The sequence below is a fragment of the Cuculus canorus genome, chromosome W (assembly GCF_017976375.1).
Source record: "Cuculus canorus isolate bCucCan1 chromosome W, bCucCan1.pri, whole genome shotgun sequence".
Classification (NCBI taxonomy): Eukaryota; Metazoa; Chordata; class Aves; order Cuculiformes; family Cuculidae; genus Cuculus; species Cuculus canorus.
In genome coordinates, this window is record NC_071440.1 from 77019 (window position 1) to 99087 (window position 22069).

The 22069-nt window shown below is 43.2% G+C and overlaps 1 protein-coding gene across 1 annotated transcript in view; it reads left to right on the top strand.

Annotated features, from left to right (window-relative positions):
• The first annotated feature begins 4576 nt into the window (after positions 1-4576).
• The window catches only part of LOC128850274 (zinc finger protein 462-like), a 79051-nt gene continuing 61558 nt past the window's right edge, over positions 4577-22069 (top strand). The window contains exons 1-4 of the mRNA XM_054053291.1: positions 4577-4796; positions 5293-10748; positions 12269-12433; positions 13772-13875. Of these exons, the coding sequence (XP_053909266.1) occupies positions 4577-4796; positions 5293-10748; positions 12269-12433; positions 13772-13875 (5945 nt within the window). The remainder of the gene's footprint in view (positions 4797-5292; positions 10749-12268; positions 12434-13771; positions 13876-22069) is intronic.

Below are 22069 nucleotides of genomic sequence, written 5' to 3' on the forward strand. Positions count from 1 at the left end.
GTCGTGTCCCAAGTGCAGGACCTGGCACTTGGCCTTGTTGAATCTCATACCGTTGTTCGCGGCCCATGGATCCAGCCTGTTCAGATCCCTCTGTAGAGCCTCCCTACCCTCAAGCAGATCAACACGTCCTCCCAGCTTAGTGTCATCTGCAAACTTGCTATGGGTGCATTCAATGCCTTCATCCAGGTCATTGATAAAGATATTGACCAGGACTGGACCCAGCACTGAGCCCTGGGGGACACCACTTGTGACTGGCCTCCAGCTGGAGTTAACTCCATTTACCACAATTCTTTGGGCCTGGCCATCCAACCAGTTTTCCACCCAGGAGAGGGTGCGCCTGTCTAGGCCAGAGGCAGACAGAACAAATTAAACATATAAGGGCCAGGTTTGAAGTTGGTGATGACTTGAGGGCGCTAAGATCATTAATGAACCTTTTTGTAAATTACAAGAAGGCACTTGTTTAGTTCATAGAGTTAAGTAGAAAGTAAGAACAGTATATTATGAAATGGAGGGGGAGGATATTTCTCTCTTGATAAACTAGTCTTGATCTTCACCCTCCTTGTGACAAAAAAAAAGATAATTTTCCTCATATGTAGCTTGATTATTTATACATATTACCAGGAATAAAGTTTTTGAGAAACTGCCATTAATTTTCTCTTACCCAACTTTTACCCATATTTTGAGGATGAAACCAATGTAGTCCTGCTACTCTTAAAATGAAAGTAAATCTAAGGCTGTAGAAAGCCATTTCTTAATTTTAAATTTATTTTTGCCTTACTACTTTGTTTCAAATGCTTGAAATTCTGAAGTACTTATAATTACAGGAAAAATAAGATGTTATGCAATTAATTTGTAAAAAGGGGAAAATAGCCACAATGTATTTCTATTGTCTGCATGTGGGGACTGTAGCATTTTTAAAAACACAATTGTTTATAACTTCTTTCCCCCTAGTTATGGGTCTCATTTACATGAAGAAAATCTTAATTGTCTTTTTTTTCCATTTCCTGTTTGGTTTTTCTCGGGGAGAAAAGGAGGAAAATGAATCTTGGTGATGAACCCTCAAAGAGCTTATTTAAAGGGAGAAATAATTAACTGGAACAAAGAACACCGTTAGAAGCTTTAACATCTTGCCACATTTGATATAACTCAGCTTTAATAATAGATCTCTCCTTAATTTGAATGCTGGAATAAGGGTGTTGTGGTTTGAGCTAAATTAGAGTCAGTTTTGTGACTAACTCAGTTGCTGTAAGTAACTTCATTCTCTGAAAACTAACTACATGTTTTTGAGAGTGATATGCAAAAAGGCCAGTGCTTATACTTATCCCTATATCAAGGCCATCCTCATGCTGGCAGAAAAGGGCTGCACCTGCCAGGAGGGGCAAATAAGGCACATGACCCTAAACTGACCAACAGAGTATTCCATCCCATATATGTCATACTCGATATAAAATTGAGAGATCACAAGGGTTTTGCCCTCTTCTGCGATGGCCGGCATCCAGTGAGGATCTCATATGTCTGTTTCCTCCTGATCCTGGATCCGTGCGTTCTTGAATCTGGTTCCTGAGCTCAGTTCCCTCCTAGCCGTGGACCCATTTCCTCGTGTCTGCTCTACACTATTTGTGGTGATGTACAGTCATTGAGGGGTGGGGGCACATTCTCATATATGTGTATATATTTTATTACATTCCAACCTAGTGATTCTATGATTCTATGATTATTGTTATTATTATTATTATTATTATTATTTCATTAAAGCTGTAGTTTTAGTTTCCAACCCGCAAGCTTTTTCCTCTCCTTTCCCTTTCTCCTTTCCCTATGAATGGTGGGGGGAGGATTTGAGAGTCCAACTACACGGTTTTTAGCTGCTGAAATTTAGCCGGGCCGGGGCTGAACTGTGATAATGGGAAAGGGCAGCAGCCACAAGTTTAGTATGTTAACTATTTGAGAGAGGAGATGCAAGATGAACAGAAGGTTGATTTGTTTCCTGCATTAAAAAAAAACAATGCTTCTTTTATAGACAGGACTTTTTCTTGAAGTGCACTGTGGATCTTCCATTTAGTTTCTGCTAGATATGAATATCTGTATATTGCATAAATGATGATGGTTGAGCCAATATGCTTGCCTTATTTTAGATATTTTATATCTAGGCTTGTTAAAACCTATAGAAAATAGTGTTTCTTGAAAGGAGCAAGTGAATGGAGACAGAAGTTGAGGGGGAGGAGAAAGAAGCAATGTTTTTATTTCTTCCCAATGTATTGTACTTAAGTATCTGCATGAGGTCTGACACACACCACACATCACACGCCCTCTGCCCGAGACTAACCCTATAGCTCAGGAACCCAGAATGGGAGGGAAGAGACAAAGAGATGGTTATAGAACATATTATAATCTGTCATAGTGAGACAAGGCTCAGCTCAATTGCTTTACTCGATATGGGTGGACATGTTCAAACAGAGATGTTTTCTTACCCTCACTTGGAAAATGTCAGTGTGCAAGAGTGAGCAGCGAGTTAGCACCAAGTTTCTTGTGAAACTAAAGAAATCTGTGACAGAAGCTTTTCAATTATTGACTGAGGCTTACGGTGAAGAGATCCCAGAGCTCAGGCCAGTGCTCAAAGAAAACAATTTTTTTTGTCGGTAGAAGATGCGAAAGCAAAAATTATGGAGATCCTCAACAGCCTTTCAGAAAATGATCTACAGAATTGCTTTGAACATTGGCAGCATTGTATGCAGCTGAGTGTCAACTCAGAAGGGAACTATTGTAAAGGTGATCATAGTTGATTTTCTTAATTTGTTAAATAAAGAGTTACAGGCAGTCTCATTTTTTTTGTGTGTTGGACCTTGTATATATGAAACTAAAATTTGGGACAAAGTATTTTGGACAACATGTAAATGTTAATGTCAAAGTGCTGTTCCTTCCATTCAGGGAGGGATGTCATTGTTCACCAAAGCTGTGACCAGCAGATTACTATCACTGTCCCAAATGGAAAGAGGCCTTGCACTTACAAAGAGGGAGAGGATCTTTTGTGAGTGTGGAGGTTTTTTTGCAATCTAGTGATAATCACTAACAGATAACTGTTAAAGGCGATTTGCCAAATACTGCAGAACTGTATATTCTCATACCTGGTTTGTGCCTTTTTGGTTGTTTTTTTTTTTTGTTGTTGTTGTTGGAGATGGTGGGGGGGACATATTGCAGTGAGCACAGTAATGTAGATTAAACACTGGAGTGTCTGTGTGCTTGCTGTCCAGAAATAGACTTGCCAGAAGTTTATTATCACAGGCTTTAAGGCAAAGCATTCTTTTATACAGTGTCCTCTCTTTGTGCTCTAGTGTTTTTGAGTTTTATATTGGGCACAAATGGCTGGGTTTTGGTGAAAGGGGCTGCAGTGTGAGAGGAGGCCATTAACAGCAAGTTCCAGCCAGTTTTGAAACAAATGTAAAGAACCCATTGCAAGCCAAACTTTCAAAGAATCAGAGGAGCATAAAGGTGCCTCTGCTCAATCATATTTAAGAAAAGATGGTTGCCAATAGGGGTAGGAGGCATGCTCTTGGAAGGAGGTGCTCCACACATGGGAGCAGTGGCACCTTTAAAAGGGACTGCAGCCCATGGTGGAACCCATACTGCAACAGAGCAGTAATAAGTAAGGAACAATGGAGGAAGATGAGTAAGAAACAAAGAGGGGAAGAAGGAAACCATTATGTGTAAGAAACAAAGAGGGGAAGAAGGAAACCATTATGTGCTGACCCCAACCTCCTGTGCTGTCTGTCACATCGCTGAAGGAATTGGAACAGATCAGATGCAACATGTGGCAAAAACAAGGGGAGTTGAGACTAAGGGAGCAGTGGATGATAAGTGTCTTGTCTTATAGTTGACCCTGGGAAAGGTGTTTCCCTAATTGTTTGTTTCACTGTTGTCTTTCTTTCTCAATATCTAAACCAGTAATTAAGAGTTCGTGTTAGTTGACAATAAACTAAATGAAGTAAAATTCCCTGAGTTGAGATTGTTTTGCCTGCAGCAGGTTATCTTGCTATATAAGTAGTTTTACATTCTACAGTAAATACATTGAAAATGCTTTTGTAATTTACATGGAAAATGTTTCCACAGTACAGTGTTTTTGTCTGCTATTGCATTTTGGACCTCTGGAACTCCTAGGTTGTCTTGGCCCAGTGCAATGTGTGGGAAACTTAATAAATGAGTCATTGCTTTAAAATAATAGGTTACTTTTGTGCCCAATTGCTGTACAGGGCAGGAGGGTCTCAGACTTTTGCATTTCTTGTATTTTGTGTGTCCTTCTATTTATGACAGTACATAAGCTAAGAGTCTACTGAAAGAGTCTAGTTTTAGGCTGCAGTAATTATGGAATTTCTGGAAATCATTAAGTCATATGATAGGGAGCTTGGTGTTAATATATTTTCAGAATTCACTGAATTGCATTTCTGTAAAAACAAAATAAAAAACCCTACCAAATCCAACCAAACGGAAAAAAAAACCCCACAAACCAAACCCCTGCATCTTTTCTTCTCCTTTCCTTGTTTTTCTTGCAGAATTTTCTAATGCAAAAGATCGTTCCTGAACCATGGAGGTACTGCAGTGTGATGGCTGTGATTTCCGAGCTCCATCCTATGAATACCTAAAAGCTCACATTCAGGATGTTCATACTGCTTTTCTGCAGCCAACAGATGTCTCCGATGAAACCCCTAGCCAGCCAAGGTCTGGCTCCATGAATGCTAGCAACCAGACTGAGACTGAATTTTCTTCTGTAAAGGATGAATTTACAATTGCAGATGAAATAGCAGGTAAAACTCAACCATAAACCCCTGTCTCACATGTGATTTATTTAATTGCATTTTAATTGGTGTGTTTCAGTGTGCTTTTTAAAAACTGTTCTCTTTATCACTGTGGTAGTGCAGTGAATGATGTTTAGTTACAGACATTTTTTTTTTCTGTAAATGCAAACATGGATTTGTCATCTTGCTGCTTTTCACATGCTTCTTCATATTGCTTTTTTTCCTTGCTTTATGCCACCATGAGCTCTACAAGAGTTTTGAACTTTATTAGTGTACCTTTTTATTTCAAGAAGCTTACTTTGGAAATTGTCTATCCCAAATTATCTGCTGTCTGTTAGTTTTCTGACTGTTCTCATATGCACAGGTCTAATAATAAATAAGTGAGGGAATTTTGGTGTGATTAACGTGTTCAGGATGTGTGTTTATTCATATGCATATAGGGTAGATGGGGGGAGACGGTCTAATTTTACTTATTTACATATTTACTTTTTAACTCTTCTTTTAGGGCAAAATGCAACAACTCAGATGGGGACTGGAAGTTGTTATAGCCAGAGCCAAATTTTTTACGGTCAACATATGGCTCCAAATCCTAAACCAACCAGCAAGTTTTTCCAGTGCGAATTCTGTGTGCGTTACTTCCGATCTAAAAACCTCCTCATAGAGCATACTCGCAAGGTTCACGGAGCACAAATTGGGGGGAGCTCAGTAGGGTCACACACTGCTGGATCCTTAAATTACAACATCATGATGCATGAGGGGTTTGGCAAAGTTTTCTCTTGCCAGTTCTGCACTTACAAATCACCAAGGCGTGCAAGGATTATTAAGCACCAGAAAATGTATCACAAAAACAATCTGAAGGAGAGTTTAACTCCTCCTCCTACCCCTGCTGTATCTGAATTGACATCTGCCTCTGCACCAGTGCAGGAAACCTGCAAGGAATTACCTGCAGAGGTGGTAGAATGGAGTATTTTGGAGTCCATGGTCAAGCCTCTAACAAAGTCCAGAGGCAACTTTTGCTGTGAATGGTGCAGTTACCAGACACCTCGAAGGGAGCGCTGGTGTGACCATATGATGAAGAAGCACCGCAGCATGGTAAAAATGCTGTCAAGTTTGAGGCAGGAACACAACAGAACCAGTGCATCTGATATGCAGAGTAAAAGTGCCCAGAATGCCTCCCCAAACTCTATTAATTATATCTCTATGAATATGACAGGACGTGATATATTGAATGCTGATGTCTCTAACTTCGGAAGTTCTACAGGCAATTCCCTTATCAGACCTAACTCTTCTGTATTCTCTAAGTTTTCTCCTGTGTCTTATCCTCAAATGAAGTCTAAATTACATCACAACTCGGGCACAGTTAACTTGTCTGACAGATCCTGCTATAGAGTTGCTGACATGACAAATTCTTCTGCTGACTTAGAAACAAACAGTATGCTAAATGACTCCAGCTCAGATGAAGAGCTAAATGAAGTGGACAGTGATAATGGCTTGAACTCCATGGACCACCAGACTTCAGGAATATCTGCAAAGCAACTGATGGGATCTGATGGCAACAAGTTGTTGGAAACGAAAGGGATTCCCTTTAGAAGATACATGAACAAGTTCCAATGTCCTTTTTGCCCTTTCCTCACAATGCACCGCCGAAGCATCTCCCGACACATTGAGAATATCCACCTGTCTGGGAAGACAACTATATACAAATGCGATGAGTGCCATTTCACCTGTAAGAGTTCATTAAAACTTGGAGCTCATAGTCAATGTCATGCAGGTACAACATCAGACTGGGACACTGTGAATTCTCAGAGTGAAAACATTGTCTCCTCTTTGAATGACAACATGGTTTCTTATGAAAGTGGAAATATAAATGGAAGAAAGTCAGCTGGGATGATGGAAACAGTGCAGCAGCAGCAACAGCAGCAGTTGCATCAACCCCATTCACAGCATCCTTATAAGTGCACAATATGTAACTATTCTACCACTACTTTGAAAGGCCTCAGAGTTCATCAACAGCACAAGCACTCATTTTGTGACAACTTACCAAAATATGATGGACTGCCATCCAACATGCCACAAGAGAGCAAGACAGATGCTCTCACCTCTGTCAGCACAGTGAAGAAAAGCCAGACCTCAATTCTTGGCCTCTCATCTAAAAATAACTTTGTTGCTAAGGTTGCTCGGAAGGTGTCAAATGACTGCCCTTTGGATCTCTCACCAGTGAAGAAAAGAACTAGAATTGATGAAATAGCAAGCAACCTGCAGAGCAAAATAAACAGAAACAAACAGCAAGAAGATGCTGTGATTAATGTAGAGGAAGAGGAGGAAGATAACGAGGTGGAGATAGAAGTGGAATTAGACAGAGAAGAAGAACAAACAGAACCATTGGTGGAGCTTTCTAGTTCTTATGCACCCCAGCAAATGTGGGAGGGAGAGACTAATGATTCCCAGAAGGATGCAAGCTTCAGAAACATGCATCATGATTATAATTCCACCAACGGAGCAGAGATCGAGCTCACTTTATCTGAAGATGAGGAAGATTATTTTTCTCCAATTAACATGAAAGACCAAGAGAATCCTAATACCCCTGTTCTGGGAAGCCAGGCAAATATGTATGACCCTGATCAGAACAACAAAAATATGGAGATTAATGACTCTGGCAGTCTTTACTATTGTAAACACTGTGATTTTAGCAACAAATCCGCGAGGAGTGTTAGCACCCACTACCAACGGATGCACCCCTACATAAAATTCAGCTTTAGGTATATCTTGGATCCCAATGATCACAGTGCAGTATACAGATGCCTTGAGTGTTATATTGATTATGCAAACTTTGAAGACTTGCAGGAACACTACAGAGAGCATCACCCTGAAGCTATGAATGTATTGAACTTCAATCACTCTGATCTGATCTACCACTGTCACTTCTGTTCTTACACTAGCCCAAATGTTAGAAGCCTGATGCCACATTACCAAAGAATGCATCCAACAGTGAAAATTAACAATGCAATGATATTTTCAAGCTATGTGGTTGAGCACCAAGAGGGGCTAAACACAGAGTTTCAGACGCTGAGAGAGATCTTGAATTCTGCTCCAAAAACTATGGCAAACTTTACTCCCGTGGCTCATGGAACTACTGTGCCAGCAAATTTTAACAAAAGTGCTACAAAGAAGTTTAGTCCTGAATGTGAAAATCAAAAGGCACCTTCAGTCATTTCTGTGGTTGTTTATGACTGTGATGTGTGCTCATTTGCAAGCCCTAACATGCATTCAGTTCTGGTGCATTACCAGAAAAAACATCCTGAAGAAAAAGCATCATATTTCAGAATTCAAAAGACCATGCATATAGCTTCTGTTGACAGGGGCTCTGCCCTGGCTCAAATGTCTTTTGAGATGGGAGTGTCTGTCTCCTCAAAACTGTCCAACTTGGCTTCTCCACCTCCCCCACCACTGACCCCAGACCTTGCTTCTGAACTCTACTATTGCAAACACTGTTCATACAGCAACCGTTCAGTTGTGGGAGTGCTTGTCCACTACCAGAAAAGGCATCCAGAAGTAAAGGTCACTGCCAAGTACATCAGGCAGGCACCCCCTACTGTGGCAATGATGAAGGCTGGTGAGCTGCCACCTGGAATTCAGAAACTGCCAGTGTCAGTGCAGCAGTTGAGCCGGGGCCATTCTGAGAGCTCTGTGAATACCCTTGAGAATGAAATATTCTTCTGCCAGCACTGTGATTATGGAAACCGGACCGTGGAAGGTGTGCTCATTCATTATCAAAAGAAGCATCGTGATTTCAAAGCCAATGCAGATGTGATTAGGCAGCATACAGCCACCATTAGAAGTCTTTGTGATCGTAACCAGAAGAAATCATCTAGCAGCATGCCTGCTCACATCTCCAGCACTGAACAGGACAAGACAAAGCTGAGAGACCTCAAATGCAGGCAATGTAGCTACACATCACCTTACTTCTATGCATTGAGGAAGCATATTAAGAAAGACCACCCGAATATGAAGGCCACGGTCACGTCCATTCTGAGATGGGCATTTTTGGATGGCTTGATAGAAGCCGGTTATCACTGTGAATGGTGCGTTTATTCACATAGGGAACCAAGTGGTTTGCTTGTGCATTACCAAAGGAGACATCCTGAACATTATGTTGACTGTATATATATGGCAACTAAACTCTGGGCAGGTCCAGATCCTTCCCCTCCTACCCTAGTGATGCCAACAGAGGCAAAGACCTATAAATGCAGAGACTGCATTTTTGAAGCATCTTCCATTTGGGATATTACTAATCATTACCAGACTTTTCACCCTTGGGCTACGAATGGGGATGAATCTGTATTGTTAGATATTATTAAGGAGAAAGATGCTGCTGAGAAAATTGACACACAACTTGATGAAGTTAGGGCCAGGATTAATTCTGAAAAACAGGTAACATCGCAGATGGACCAGGATATGGAGGACCCCAGCCTTTCCCATGAAAAAACTATTCAGCTGGCTTCTGCAAACCCTGCCATCTCCTCCACTCCATATCAGTGTACAGTTTGCCAGTCTGAGTACAGTAACTTGCACGGCCTCCTGACACATTATGGCAAAAAGCATCCTGGCACGAAAGTGAAAGCTTCTGACTTTGCACAGGACATAGACATTAACCCAGGGGCTGTGTATAAGTGCAGACATTGCCCATACATTAATACACGCATTCATGGTGTCCTCACACATTACCAAAAACGGCACCCATCAGTAAAGGTCACTGCTGAAGACTTTGTGCATGACGTGGAACAGTCAAATGACATCGCCCAGAATGACACAGAAGAGACCAGTAGGATTTTCAAGCAAGGCTATGGTGCATACCAGTGTAAACTATGCCCTTACACCCATGGCACACTGGAGAAGCTCAAAATTCACTATAAGAAATACCATAATCAGCCTGAATTTGATGTTTTTGCTCAGTCACCACCAAAGTTTTCTGCTTCAGCGGAGCTAGACATAGTAAATGAAATCAAGGCCTCCCCAGAAATTGCTTCTGATGGTGTTGGAGAAGTCTCTATCTCAGCACCTCATTTCTCCAGTTCTCGCTTAGTGTCTCACACAGTGTTCCGGTGTCAACTCTGCAAATACTTCTGTTCTACCCGTAAGGGGATAGCCAGGCACTACCGCATCAAGCACAATAATGTTCAGGCACAACCAGAAGGCAAGAACAACCTCTTCAAGTGTGCTTTGTGTTCCTACACCAACCCTATCCGCAAAGGGCTTGCAGCACACTACCAGAAAAGGCATGACATTGATGCTTACTACACTCATTGTTTAGCAGCTTCCAGGACAGTAAGCGACAAACCCAATAAAGTGATCATTACATCTCCTCCCAAAGATGACACTCCTCAGTTAAGTGAGGAGCTGAGGAGGGCTGTGGAAAAGAAGAAATGCTCAATTTGTTCCTTTCAATCATTTAGCAAAAAAGGTATTGTGTCCCACTACATGAAGCGTCACCCTGGTGTTTTCCCTAAGAAGCAGCATGCGAGCAAGCTGGGGGGATATTTCACTGCCGTGTATGCTGATGAACATGAAAAGTCAATTCCAGCTGAAGAACAGAATGCCTTTGAAGAGCCTGAGGTGGAGAGTGAGGCTCAGGAAAATGAGTGGCTTCCATTCAGATGCATAAAATGTTTCAAGCTATCCTTCAGCACAGCAGAGCTGCTCTGCATGCATTACACAGACCACCACAGCAAGGATTTGAAGAGAGACTTTACCATAGTGGCAAGTGGTACCCGCTCTCATAATGCTGTCTACCAGTGCAAGCACTGTGATACTAAATTGCATAGCATGGCAGAGCTGACCTCACACTTGAATAGTCACAATGAGAAATTCCAGAAGTGTGCCAAACATCAGGAGAGGAGGAAACAGCTTTTGAGCAAGCAGAAATACACAGATGGTGCTTTTACAGATTTCAAACAGGAGAGGGTAAGGATCTCTGTGCCTGGTCTCCTTCTCTGCTTCCTCTCCACAAGGAGGAAAACAAACCAAAAGCTGTTCTTCTGTACCCCAAGAGACTCCTTATTACTAATACCCATTTGTATGTTCTCTTTGACAGTCAAATGAATGCAGGTTGATGAGTGACTCAGTGTGTCAATGGGTTCTATAAGTCAGTTACATATTCTGCTTTAGTTTCCTTCATTCTTCATCTGTTCCTAGGCTACATGGGAAGCTCTGCTCCTTCCAGCTGTTTCCTTCAGGAAAACCTATCTTTCCCTATCTTTCTTCCTCCCTCCCACCCTTATGGTTGGCTATCTGTATTTGACAGTTATTTATTATTCTGTTGCTAGGCTGCTGTTAGCTTTCTCATCGATTCTTTAGCAAATGTCATATTCTACTGCTCAGCAATATACCTTGAAATAACACATTAATTTCCTTCTCAAGCTTATTTATTTCAGTAAATTTTCTGATAAAGAAACTGATGTTTATGTGCATCTATCCAATAACTTTAAGCTTTGGGCAAGTGTTCCTGTGAACAGAAGACCAAATTCTGCTACTCTTTTCTGTATCCTTCTCCCCATCTAGAGTAACTATATTTGGTGTAGAAAAGCATACAATTGGGTGGGGGCAAGCTATGAAAGAGCATGGTTTGGTCTTGTAAGTTAAAACTGAATGGTCTTGTAGGGGACTACATTTATGCAGAAACTCAAGGTTTTTCCTATGCACATGTCCTGCCCACCTATTTTGAGGGCTTTAATAGAATTCAGTGCAAATTGAGGTTGACATTTTGTGCAATAGCATGTTGTAGTGGATTGACTTTGGCTGGATGCCAGGTTCCTTCCAAGCTGCTCTGTTGCTTCCCTTCCTCAGCAGGACAGGGAGGGAAGAAAATAAGATGGAAAAGGACTCGTGGGTCAAGATAAAGGCAGTTTAACAAAGCAAAAGCAGAGGCCACACATAGAAGCAAAAGAAAACAAAAGTTTTATTCTCTACTTCCCATCAACAGGTGATGTCTAGCTGCTTCCCGGGAAGTAGGTCTTAAGTACACATAGTGGTTGCTCCAGAAGATAAACTTCATAATAACGAATGCCCCCCATCCTCCTCCTTTTATTTCAGAGTAGATGTCATATAGTATGGAATATCTCTGATCAGTTGGGGTCAGCTGTCCTAGCTGTGTCCCCTCCCAAGATCTTGCCCACTCCCAGCCTATTGGTGTGGATGGAATGTTGGAGAGACAGCTTTGATGCTGTGGAGCACTGCTCAGCAGAAGCCAACACCAGTGTGTTATCAACACCTTTCTGGCTACCAATACAAAGAACAGCACTATGAGAGCTGCTATGGGGAAAGTTAACTCCATCCCAGCCAGACACAATACATATGTGTACACTAAAATGCAGTTTCCCTTAAAGTGCAAAATCTGGTCTGGGTATATTCCTAAAAATGAGATATCAGAGAAGTATGTTTCAGTATTACATTACTGTAACTGATTAATATTCATGCTTCAATAGGCTTTTGGACACTTGGAAGATGCTTCAAAACTTAAGGAGAGGAAAGTAGTTGGCTACAAATGCAAATTTTGTGTGGAAGTTCATCCAACGCTTCGAGCCATCTGTAATCATCTCCGTAAGCATGTCCAGTATGGGAATGTTTCTTCTGTGTCAGCTACAGTAAAGGTGAGAATTCTGTGAATTGACAGCGTTTTTTGTTTGATATTAAGACCTAACTGAAAGCCTGTAGAGGGCTCCCATGGACTCAAATGGGTTTTGGATTGGATATTCTGAAGTTAAGCATGACATTCCAATCTAATTCTTCAGGTTTCTGCAGCACATTTTGTTTAAGATGTTTTGACTTCTGCTCTTCATCTAGGGCACAAAAGCTATTTAATTCTCTTTTCTTATTTGCCACAAAGGAACTGATATCATGGATGACTGAAAAGCTTGATTTATGAGCAGAAGCTTCTCTCTCAGCTGTTCTGGGCTACTTTTCTGCTCTCTTAGACCCTTAAAGTGTGAGGTTTTTTTCTTTTTTTTTTTTTTTTTTTTTCTCCAACCCATATGCAAAAGTGAAATTATGGTGCTGCAAACACAAATCCAAATAGCCAGCTGAGCCAGAAGTCCAATTCAAGTGGTTAATTGTAAATGTGCTGCTGTTTCCTCCCTATGCAAGTGGAGACCACCTAGAATGTCTCTGAGGACAGGCTGTGCTCCACAGCCAGCTTTACAGGATATCGCAGGTACAGTAAGGTTGCAGGAACTGCTAATGCAGTTCTCCTCCTTTTCTTGCTGCAGTGAATACTCAGCAAAATCTCATTCTGCAGTCCTCAGAATGTTACTAAAGTGTGCCTATTTCATGACATCAGCCGTGTGCTGTATAAAGTAGCTGAGTCCTTCAGTCTAAATTGTTCTACCTAAGAGCTTTCATTGTCCTTCCACTGACCTTCCTTTAGCTTATCTGATACTATGACAGAATGAGATGCTTCCCTTCTATTGAATGATTCCTGCTCTTTCCCTGCTTCTTAAGTAAAATTTATATGGGGTCAATACCATCTTTTGAGCAAGTAGATACTAAACAGCAGGGAACAAATGTTAAAATCTAAGACCAGAAAACATGATATAAATATACTTTTCAGTTTTAATGTTGCTGAAAAATGTGTGCTATGCTAATTAACACTTAAGAAAGGGACCAGTAGATGGGTTGTTTGCTTTTTAATGTATGTGCATATATATAATTAAAGACTAGTCTCTCTTTTTACAGAAAGTCATTAGTGTAGTATGATAGCGATAATTTTAGAAAGTGAAGGGAGAAAGAATTGATGGCTTTGGGGGGGGATATGTGTTTTTTAGCAGGAAGCTGAAGATTCTTCAAGCACAACTTTGGAGGGTTTTGAGGGAGCCAAAGACCCTGGCACTGTGGAATTTACAGAAACTGAATCTGGAGCACCCTTGGAAGATGAAACCAGTCCTGTGGACTACCACTGCAGCCAGTGTGACCGGGTTTTAATGTCTATGCAGGGTCTGCGATCTCATGAGAGGAGTCACTTGGCTCTGTCCATGTTTACTCGGGAAGACAAATACAGCTGCCAGTATTGCTCATTTGTCTCTGCTTTCAGGCACAAGTAAGTTATGGTTTGCTTTCAGCAGAAGCACAGACTAGCATGACTGTTTTTTATGTTGCTTGACATTGAAGGAGAGCACACTCGATTTCAAGCCACATTTTTCTCTTTCTCATGACTTAAGTATTTACTATTCCCCTCAAACTTTTTACCCTTGCCCATGACTATAAAAAGTCTCTTTTTTTATACCCTCTTGAATTCAAGTTCTCTTTTTGTTCTGTGTAGGTGAAATGTACACCAAGCAAAAGATGCTCGTCACTTAATGCAGTCCTGTCAAATGCATGAAATAAAAAAAGCCATAAAGAGGAAAAATTATTTTTCAGTAGCTTTCCATACATCTACCTTATTTTTAAGTAGTACTGTGGATCTTATTTAGTTGAGAGAGATTTCATTTCTAGTGTTGAACAGTTATCACAAACCAATCTTAAAGTTAGATTTTTTTGTTCCTCTTTGTGCTATGCAATTTCAGTCTATGAACATGATCTTAATATCAGTGTGGTATACTTGAAATAGGTTGAAGAAATCATCCCTTATTTGATGTGACACATGAAAAATGCATGGTCATAATAAATAATTATGTTCTTCATGACATTTCTTTGCCTACATCTAGGAAGCTTTAGAATTATTTTAATCATTTATTCATGGCTTGCCACAAAGAAATGAGGTTTATTGGATTATTTTTTTTTTTTTACTGGCATCCTAGACTGACAAATACTCAGTCCAGTCTAAACATGCCCTGGTGCAATTTTGAATGATTTCTACATGTCCTATCACAGGATACCAGGGAGAAGAGCTCAGCACCTCCCTCTACACTTCCCCTCCTCAGGAAGCTGCAGAGAACAACGAGGTTGCCTCTCAGCCTTCTTTTCTCCAAATGAAACAACTCCAGAGTCCTTAGCTACTCCTCATAGGACATTCCTTCCAGCCCTTTCACCAACTTTGTTGTCCTCCTCTGGATGCATACAAGGACCTTCACATCCTTCTTAAATTGTGGGGCCCAGAACTGCACACAGTATTCAAGGTGAGGCTGCACCAATGCTGAATATAGCGAGTTCATCACCTCTTTTGACCAGCTGATTACGCTGTGTTTGGTGCCACCAGGATGCATTTTACCCTGTGGGCTGCCAGGGCACTACTGACTCATGTTGAGCTGCTATCAACCAGCACCCCCAGATCCCTTTCTGCAGGGCTACTCTCCAATCATTCCTCTCCCATTCTATACGTGTGCCTGGTGTTACTCCATCTCAGGTGCAGAATCCAGCATTTCGACTTGTTAAATTTCATTAAATCATAGAATAGTTTGGGTTGGAAGGGACCTTAAAGATCATCTAGTTCCAACCCCCCTGCCATGGGCAGGGACATCCCACTAGATCAGGCTGCCCAAGGCCCCATCCAACCTGGCCTTGAACGCCTCCAGGGATGGGGCATCCACAACTTCCCTAGGCAACCCATTCCAGTGCCTCAACACTCTCATGCTGAAGAAATTCTTCCTTATATCAAGCCTAAATCTGCCCCTCTCCAGTCTATACCCATTGCCCCTAGTCCTATCACTACAAGCCTTTTTAAACAGTCCCTCCCCAGCTTTCTTGTAGGCCCCTTTCAGGTACTGGAAGGTTGCTATAAGATCTCTGAGCTTTCTCTTCTCCAGGCTGAACAAACCCAACTCTCTCAACCTGTCCTCATATGAGAGGTGCTCCAGCCGTCTGACCATCTTTGTAGCCCTCCTCTGGACCCATTCCAACAGCTCCATATCCTTCTTATGTTGAGGATTCCAGAACTGGACACAGTACTCCAGATGAGGTCTCACAAGAGAGGAATAGAGGGACAGAATCACCTCCCTTGACCAGCTGGCAACGCTTCTTTTGATGCAGCCCAGGATATGGTTGGCCTTCTTGGCTACGAGCGCACATTGCTGGCTCATGTCAAGTTTCTCATAGACCAGGACCCCCAATTCCTTCTCTGCAGGGCAGCTCTCAATCATGCCATCCCCCATCATGTACTGAAATCAGGGATTGCCCCAACCCAGGTGTAGGACCTTGCACTTGGCCTGGTTGAACCTCATGAGGTTCTCACAGGCCCACTTCTCCAGCCTTTCCAGGTCCCTCTGGATGACATCCCATCCCTTCCACTGTGGCAACTACAACACTCAGCTTGGTGTCATCTGCAAACTTGCTGAGAGTGCACTTAATCTCGCTGTCAATATCATTGATGAAGATATTAAACAGCACTGATCCCAGTACAAAGCTCTGAGGGACACCACTTGTCATGGATCTCCATCTGGACTTTGAACCATTGACCACTACTCTCTGAATAAGACCATCCAACCAGTTTCTTATCTGCCATACCATCCACCCATCAAATCCATATCTCTCCAATTTAGAGAGAAGGATGTTGTGGGGGACCATGTCAAAGGCTTTACAGAATTCCAGACAGATCACATCCGTCAGTTTACCCATGTCCACTGCTGTGGTTACCCCATCATAGAAAGCCACTAAGCTGGTCATACAGGATTTGCCCCTGGTGAAGCCATGCTGGCTGCCATTAATCACCTCCCTGTCCTCCATGTGCTTTAGCATAGCTTCTAGGAGGATCTGTTCCATGATCTTCCCAGGCACAGAGGTGAGGCTGACAGTTCGGTAGTTTCCAGGGTTGTCTTTTCTACTCTTTTTAAAAATGAGCACGTTACCATTCTTCCTATTAATCATAGTTCAATCTACCTAAATCCCTCTGCAAGGCCTCTCTCTCCCCTGAGAGAGTCAACAGCACCTCCTAGTTTGGTATCACCAAAAAACTTGCTAAGGGTGCATACAACTCCTGCATCTAGATCATTGATAAATGTAATGAAGAGTACTGGCCCTAGAATTGAGCCCTGAGGAACCCCGCTGATGACTGGTCACCAGCCACAGATTCTCAGAATCATTTAGGTTGGAAAAGACCTTCAAAATTATCAAGTCCTACTGTTAACCTAACACTGCCAACTCCACCACTCAACCATGTCCCTAAGCACATCTACACCTCTTTTAAATCCCTCTAGGGATGGTGACTCCACCACTTCCCTGGGCAGCCTGTTCCAATGCTTGACAACTCTTTCGATGATGAAATAGTCTAAATCTCCCCTTGCACAACTTGAAGCCATTTCCTCTTCTCCTGTTATTTGTTACTTGGGAGACCAACACTCACCTCACCACAATCTCCTTTCAGGTAGTTGCAGAGAGCAATAAGGTCTCCCCTCAGATCTTTCTCCAGGCTAAACAGACCCGGATCCCTCAGCTGCTCCTCATAACACTTGTGCTCTAGACTCTTCACCAGCTCTGTTGCCCTTCTTTGCACACGCTCCAGCCTCTCAGTGTCTTGTAGTGTGTGTGTGGGGGGCCAACAAAACTGAACACAGTATTTGAGGTATGGCCTCACTAGGGCCAAATACAAGGGGACAATCACTTCCCTGCTCCTGCTGGCCATGCTATTTCTGATACAAGCCAGGATGCCTTCTTGGCCACCTGGTCACACTACTGGCTCATGTTCAGATGGTTGTCAACTAACACCCCCAGGTCCCTTTTCACTGGCCAGCTTTCCAGGTATTCTTCCCCAAGCTTTTAGCATTGCATGGGATTGTTGTGGCCCAGGTGCAAGACCTGGCACTGAGCCTTGTTGAATGCCACACAGCTGGCCTCGGCCCATCAATCCAGCCTGTTCAGATCCCTCTGCAGAGCCTTCCTTCCCTCAAGCAGATCAACACTCCCACCCAATTTGGCATTGTCTGCTGACTGAAGGAGCACCCAATCCCCTTGTCCAGATCATTGATAAAGATATTAAACAGGACTGGACCCAACACTGAGTCTTGGGGGACACCAATTGTGACCGGCCAGCAACTAGATTTAGCTCCATTCACCAGAACTCTTTGGCTTGACCATCCAGCCACATTTTTACCCAGTGAAGAGTACAGTCACACAATTCATGAGCACCCAGTTTCACCCAGAGAATGCTGTGGAAAATGATGTCAAAGGCTTTACTGAAGACCAGGTAGACAGCATCCACAGCCTTTTCCTCATCTACTAAGCGTGTCACCTTGTCATAGAAGGAAATAAGATTAGTCAAGCAGGACTTGCCTTTCTTAAACCCATGCTAAATGGCTGTGATCACCTGGTTATCCTGTAAGTGCCTTATCATGGCACTCAAGATGATCTGCTCCATAAGCTTCCCCGGTCTCAGGATCAGGCTGACAAGCCTGTAGTTCCTCAGATCCTCTTTCTGGCCGTTCTTGTAGATGCGTGTCACATTTGCTTACCTCCAGTCAACTGGGACCGCCCCAGTTAGCCACAACTGCTGATAAATGATGGAAAGTAGCTCGGTGAGTACTTCAGTACTCTTGGGTGGTTCTCATCTGACCCCCAATAGACTTATGTGTGTCTAAGTGGTGCAGCACATCTATAACCATTTTATCTTGGATTATGAGGGCTCCATTCTGCTCTCCATCCTTGTGTTCCAGTTCAGGGGGCTGAGTACTTGGAGAATACCTGGTCTTACTATTAAAGACTGAGGCAAAGGTGACATTTAAGTACCTCAGCCTTTTCTTCATACTTTGTCATTTTGTTTTCCTCCCACATCCAGTAAAGATTTACCTTAGCCCTCCTTTTGCTGCTGATATATTTATAGGCTTGAGAGGTGGATCTGTGTGAACCTCATGAAGTTCAACAAGGCCAAGTGGAAGATCCTGCACCTGGGTCAGGGCAATACCACCAAGCACATATACAGGCTGAGCAGAGTATGGCTTGAGAGTAGCTCCAAAGAGAAGGATTTGGGGCTGCTCGTGGATGAGTTGTTCAACATGAGCCAGCAAAGTGCACTTGCAGCCCAGAAAGCCAACCATATCCTGGGCTGCATCAAAAGAAACATGTCCAGCAAGTCGAGGGTGGTGATTCTTCTCCAGCCAAAGGGGCCTTGCTAAAATCTAGATAAACTGCATCCACTGCCTTCCTTTCATCCAGTAGGTGGATGACCTTATCATAAAAGGAAATCAAATTAGACTTGACTTTCCCTTTTTGAACCCACATTGCCTGTGCCTGATGATTGCATTGCTGTTTAAATGCCTTTCAGTGCCACCTGGTATGATCCTCTCCATCATTTTTCCAGGCACTGAGGTTAGACTAAGCAGCCTGTAGTTTCCTGGGTCTTCCCTCACGCCCTTCTTGTAAATTGGAATGACATTATCTGGCTTCCAGTCAGTGGGGACCTCTTCAGACTCACAAGATCTTTGGTATTTTGATATTTCATATTTTGTTACAGCAGGTACAGGTCCTGCTGTAACATCTGCTAGCTCCTTCAGTACTCTGGGGCGAATCCTATCAGGCCCCATGGACTTGTGAACATCCAGCTGGTCCCTTATAATTTCAGGGTCCACAAATGGAAAGTCTCTGTTCCCACACTTGTAGTCTTCCAACTCAGGGGACCATGCAGCCCAAGGTCTATCAGTATTATTAAAGATTGAGGCAAAAAAAAGCATTGAATGTCTCTGCTCTTCCTTCATCTCTATTAGTCAGGCGACCATCTTCAACAATCATCAATCCAGTGTTTTCTTTAGACCTCCTCTTTCAAAAAAGCCCTTCTTGTTGTCTGACATATCACTGGCCAGTTTCAACGCTGAACTTTGGCCTTTCGTGTCTTCTCCCTGCATATGCAAACCACAGCTCTGTAATCTTCCTGTGATGCCTGACCTTGCTTCCAGAGATCATACGATTTCTTTTTTTCATTGTGAGTTCCCTGTTCAGCCAAGCTGGTCTTGTGGCCTGCTTTCTTGACTTTTGACACAATGGGATTGCCTTTGCCTGTGTTTCTAAAAGGTGAATCTTAAAAACTGACCAGCACTCATGGACGCCTAAGCTCTCAAAAGCAGATCCTGAAGGGATAGCTCCCTGAATAGCCTGAAGTTTACTCTCCTGAAATCCAGGATAGCAACTCTGCTGTCCTTTTCTCATTACACTGAAAATTTTAAACTCACCCGTTTTGTGATCACAGTAACCAAGACAGCCACCGACCATCACATCTCCCATGAGCCCTTCTCTATTCACAAACAGCAAGTTTAGGAGGGCATCTTTCAGAGAATCATAGTATGTCCTGAGTTGGAAAGAACCCACAAGGATCATCAAGTCCGACTCCTGTCCTGCACAGAACAACCCCAACATTCATACTGTGTGTCTGAGTGCATTGTCCAAATGCTTCTTGAATACTGTCAGGCTTGGCGTTGTAATGGCTTCCTTGGGAAGTCTGTTCCAGTGCCCCAACACCCTCTGGGTGAAGAACCTTTTCCTAATATCCAACCTAACCCTCCCCAGCACATCTTCCTGCCATTTCCTCGGGTCGTATCATTGGTCACCAGAGAGAAGAGCTCAGCGTCTGCTCCTCCTCCTTCCCTTGTGAGGAAGGGGTAAACTGCGATGAGGTCTCCCCTCAATATCCTCCAGGCTGAACAGACCAAGTGACTTCAGCTGCTCCTCATATGGCCTACCCTTTAAGCCCTTCACCAATTCCATATCCTCCTCTGGACACTCTCCAGTAGCTTTATGTCCTTTTTATACTGTGGCACCCAGTACTCAAGGTGGGGCCGCATCAGTGTGGGATAGAACAGGACAATCACCTCCCTTGACCGGCTAGCAATGTCATGCTTGATGTACCCAGGACATGGTTGGCCCTCTTGGGATCTTAACAGGCTGGACCGCTGGGCCAAAGCCAATGGCATGAGGTTCAACAAGGCCAAATGCCGGGTCCTGCACTTGGGGCACAACAACCCTATGCAGTGCTACAGACTAGGGGAAGAGTGGCTGGAGAGCTGCATGGAGGAGAAGGACCTGGGGGTAATGGTTGACAGCCGACTGAACATGAGCCAGCAGTGTGCCCAGGTGGCCAAGAAGGCCAATGGCATCTTGGCTTGTAACAGAAACGGTGTGACCAGCAGGTCCAGGGAGGTTATTCTCCCTCTGTACTCAGCACTGGTGAGACCGCACCTTGAGTACTGTGTTCAGTTCTGGGCCCCTCACCACAAGAAGGATGTTGAGGCTCTGGAGCATGTCCAGAGAAGAGCAACGAAGCTGGTGAGGGGGCTGGAGAATAAGTCTTACGAGGAGTGGCTGAGAGAGCTGGGGTTGTTTAGCCTGGAGAAGAGGAAGCTGAGGGGAGACCTTATTGCTCTCTACAACTACCTGAAAGGAGGTTGTGGAGAGGAGGGAGCTGGGGTCTTCTCCCAAGTGACTGAGGACATGACAAGGGGGAATGGCCTGAAGCTCTGCCAGGGGAGGTTCAGGCTGGATATCAGAAAAAAATTCTTCACGGAATGAGTCATCGGGCACTGGAACAGGCTGCCCAGGGAGGTAGTCGAGTCGCCTTCCCTGGAGGTGTTTAAGGAACGGGTGGATGAAGTGCTGAGGGACATGGTTTAAGGGAGTGTTAGGAATGGTTGGACTCGATGATCCAGTGGGTCCTTTCCAACCTGGTGATTCTATGATTATATGATTCTATCTTGGTCAACCATCTTTCCTAGTTGGCCAACCATCTTGGTCAACCATCTTTCCTAGTTGGCTCACTGAGTGCTTGTGACAAGTTATTGTCTTCCACAAACTTCAGGAAATTCCCAGACTTGCTCTTCACAGCAATATGATATTCCTAGCTGATGTCTGAGAAGTTGAAATCTTCCATAGGGAGAAGGGCTACTGGTTCAGAGATTTCTCCTAATTGCCTATAGAATAACTCATCAATGCTGTCTGTGTGATCAGTAGTAGACACCCATTACATCATGAGAGTCCTTGATGAGAGTACTTGCACAGATTCCACCTGTTCTATCTCATCATGTCCTTCATCTACCATACCCACAGCCTAATACCTATTATGTAAAGGTAGCTGAGAGGGTAAGGAAGGGTTCCTCTTACAGCTCTGTGCAGAAACTTGCTTGTAACATGCAAAGCTGCATCCTTCCTCAGGAGCTCCTTGCGTATAAGCTGCTGATGTGCCAGGAGTAGTTGTTCCAGTCAGTGCTTTGTATACATCTTTGGTAATCTTGAATATTTTAATTCTGATTGGGGTCTTTCTCGCTTGTTTTTGGTTTTGCCTCAAATAGCTTTGATCCTATAAGAGATAGTCTGGATCGGGTCTAATTTATTTTATAGTAATTTTACCCTATTGACTTTAAGTGAATTGCATTCTGTGTGAT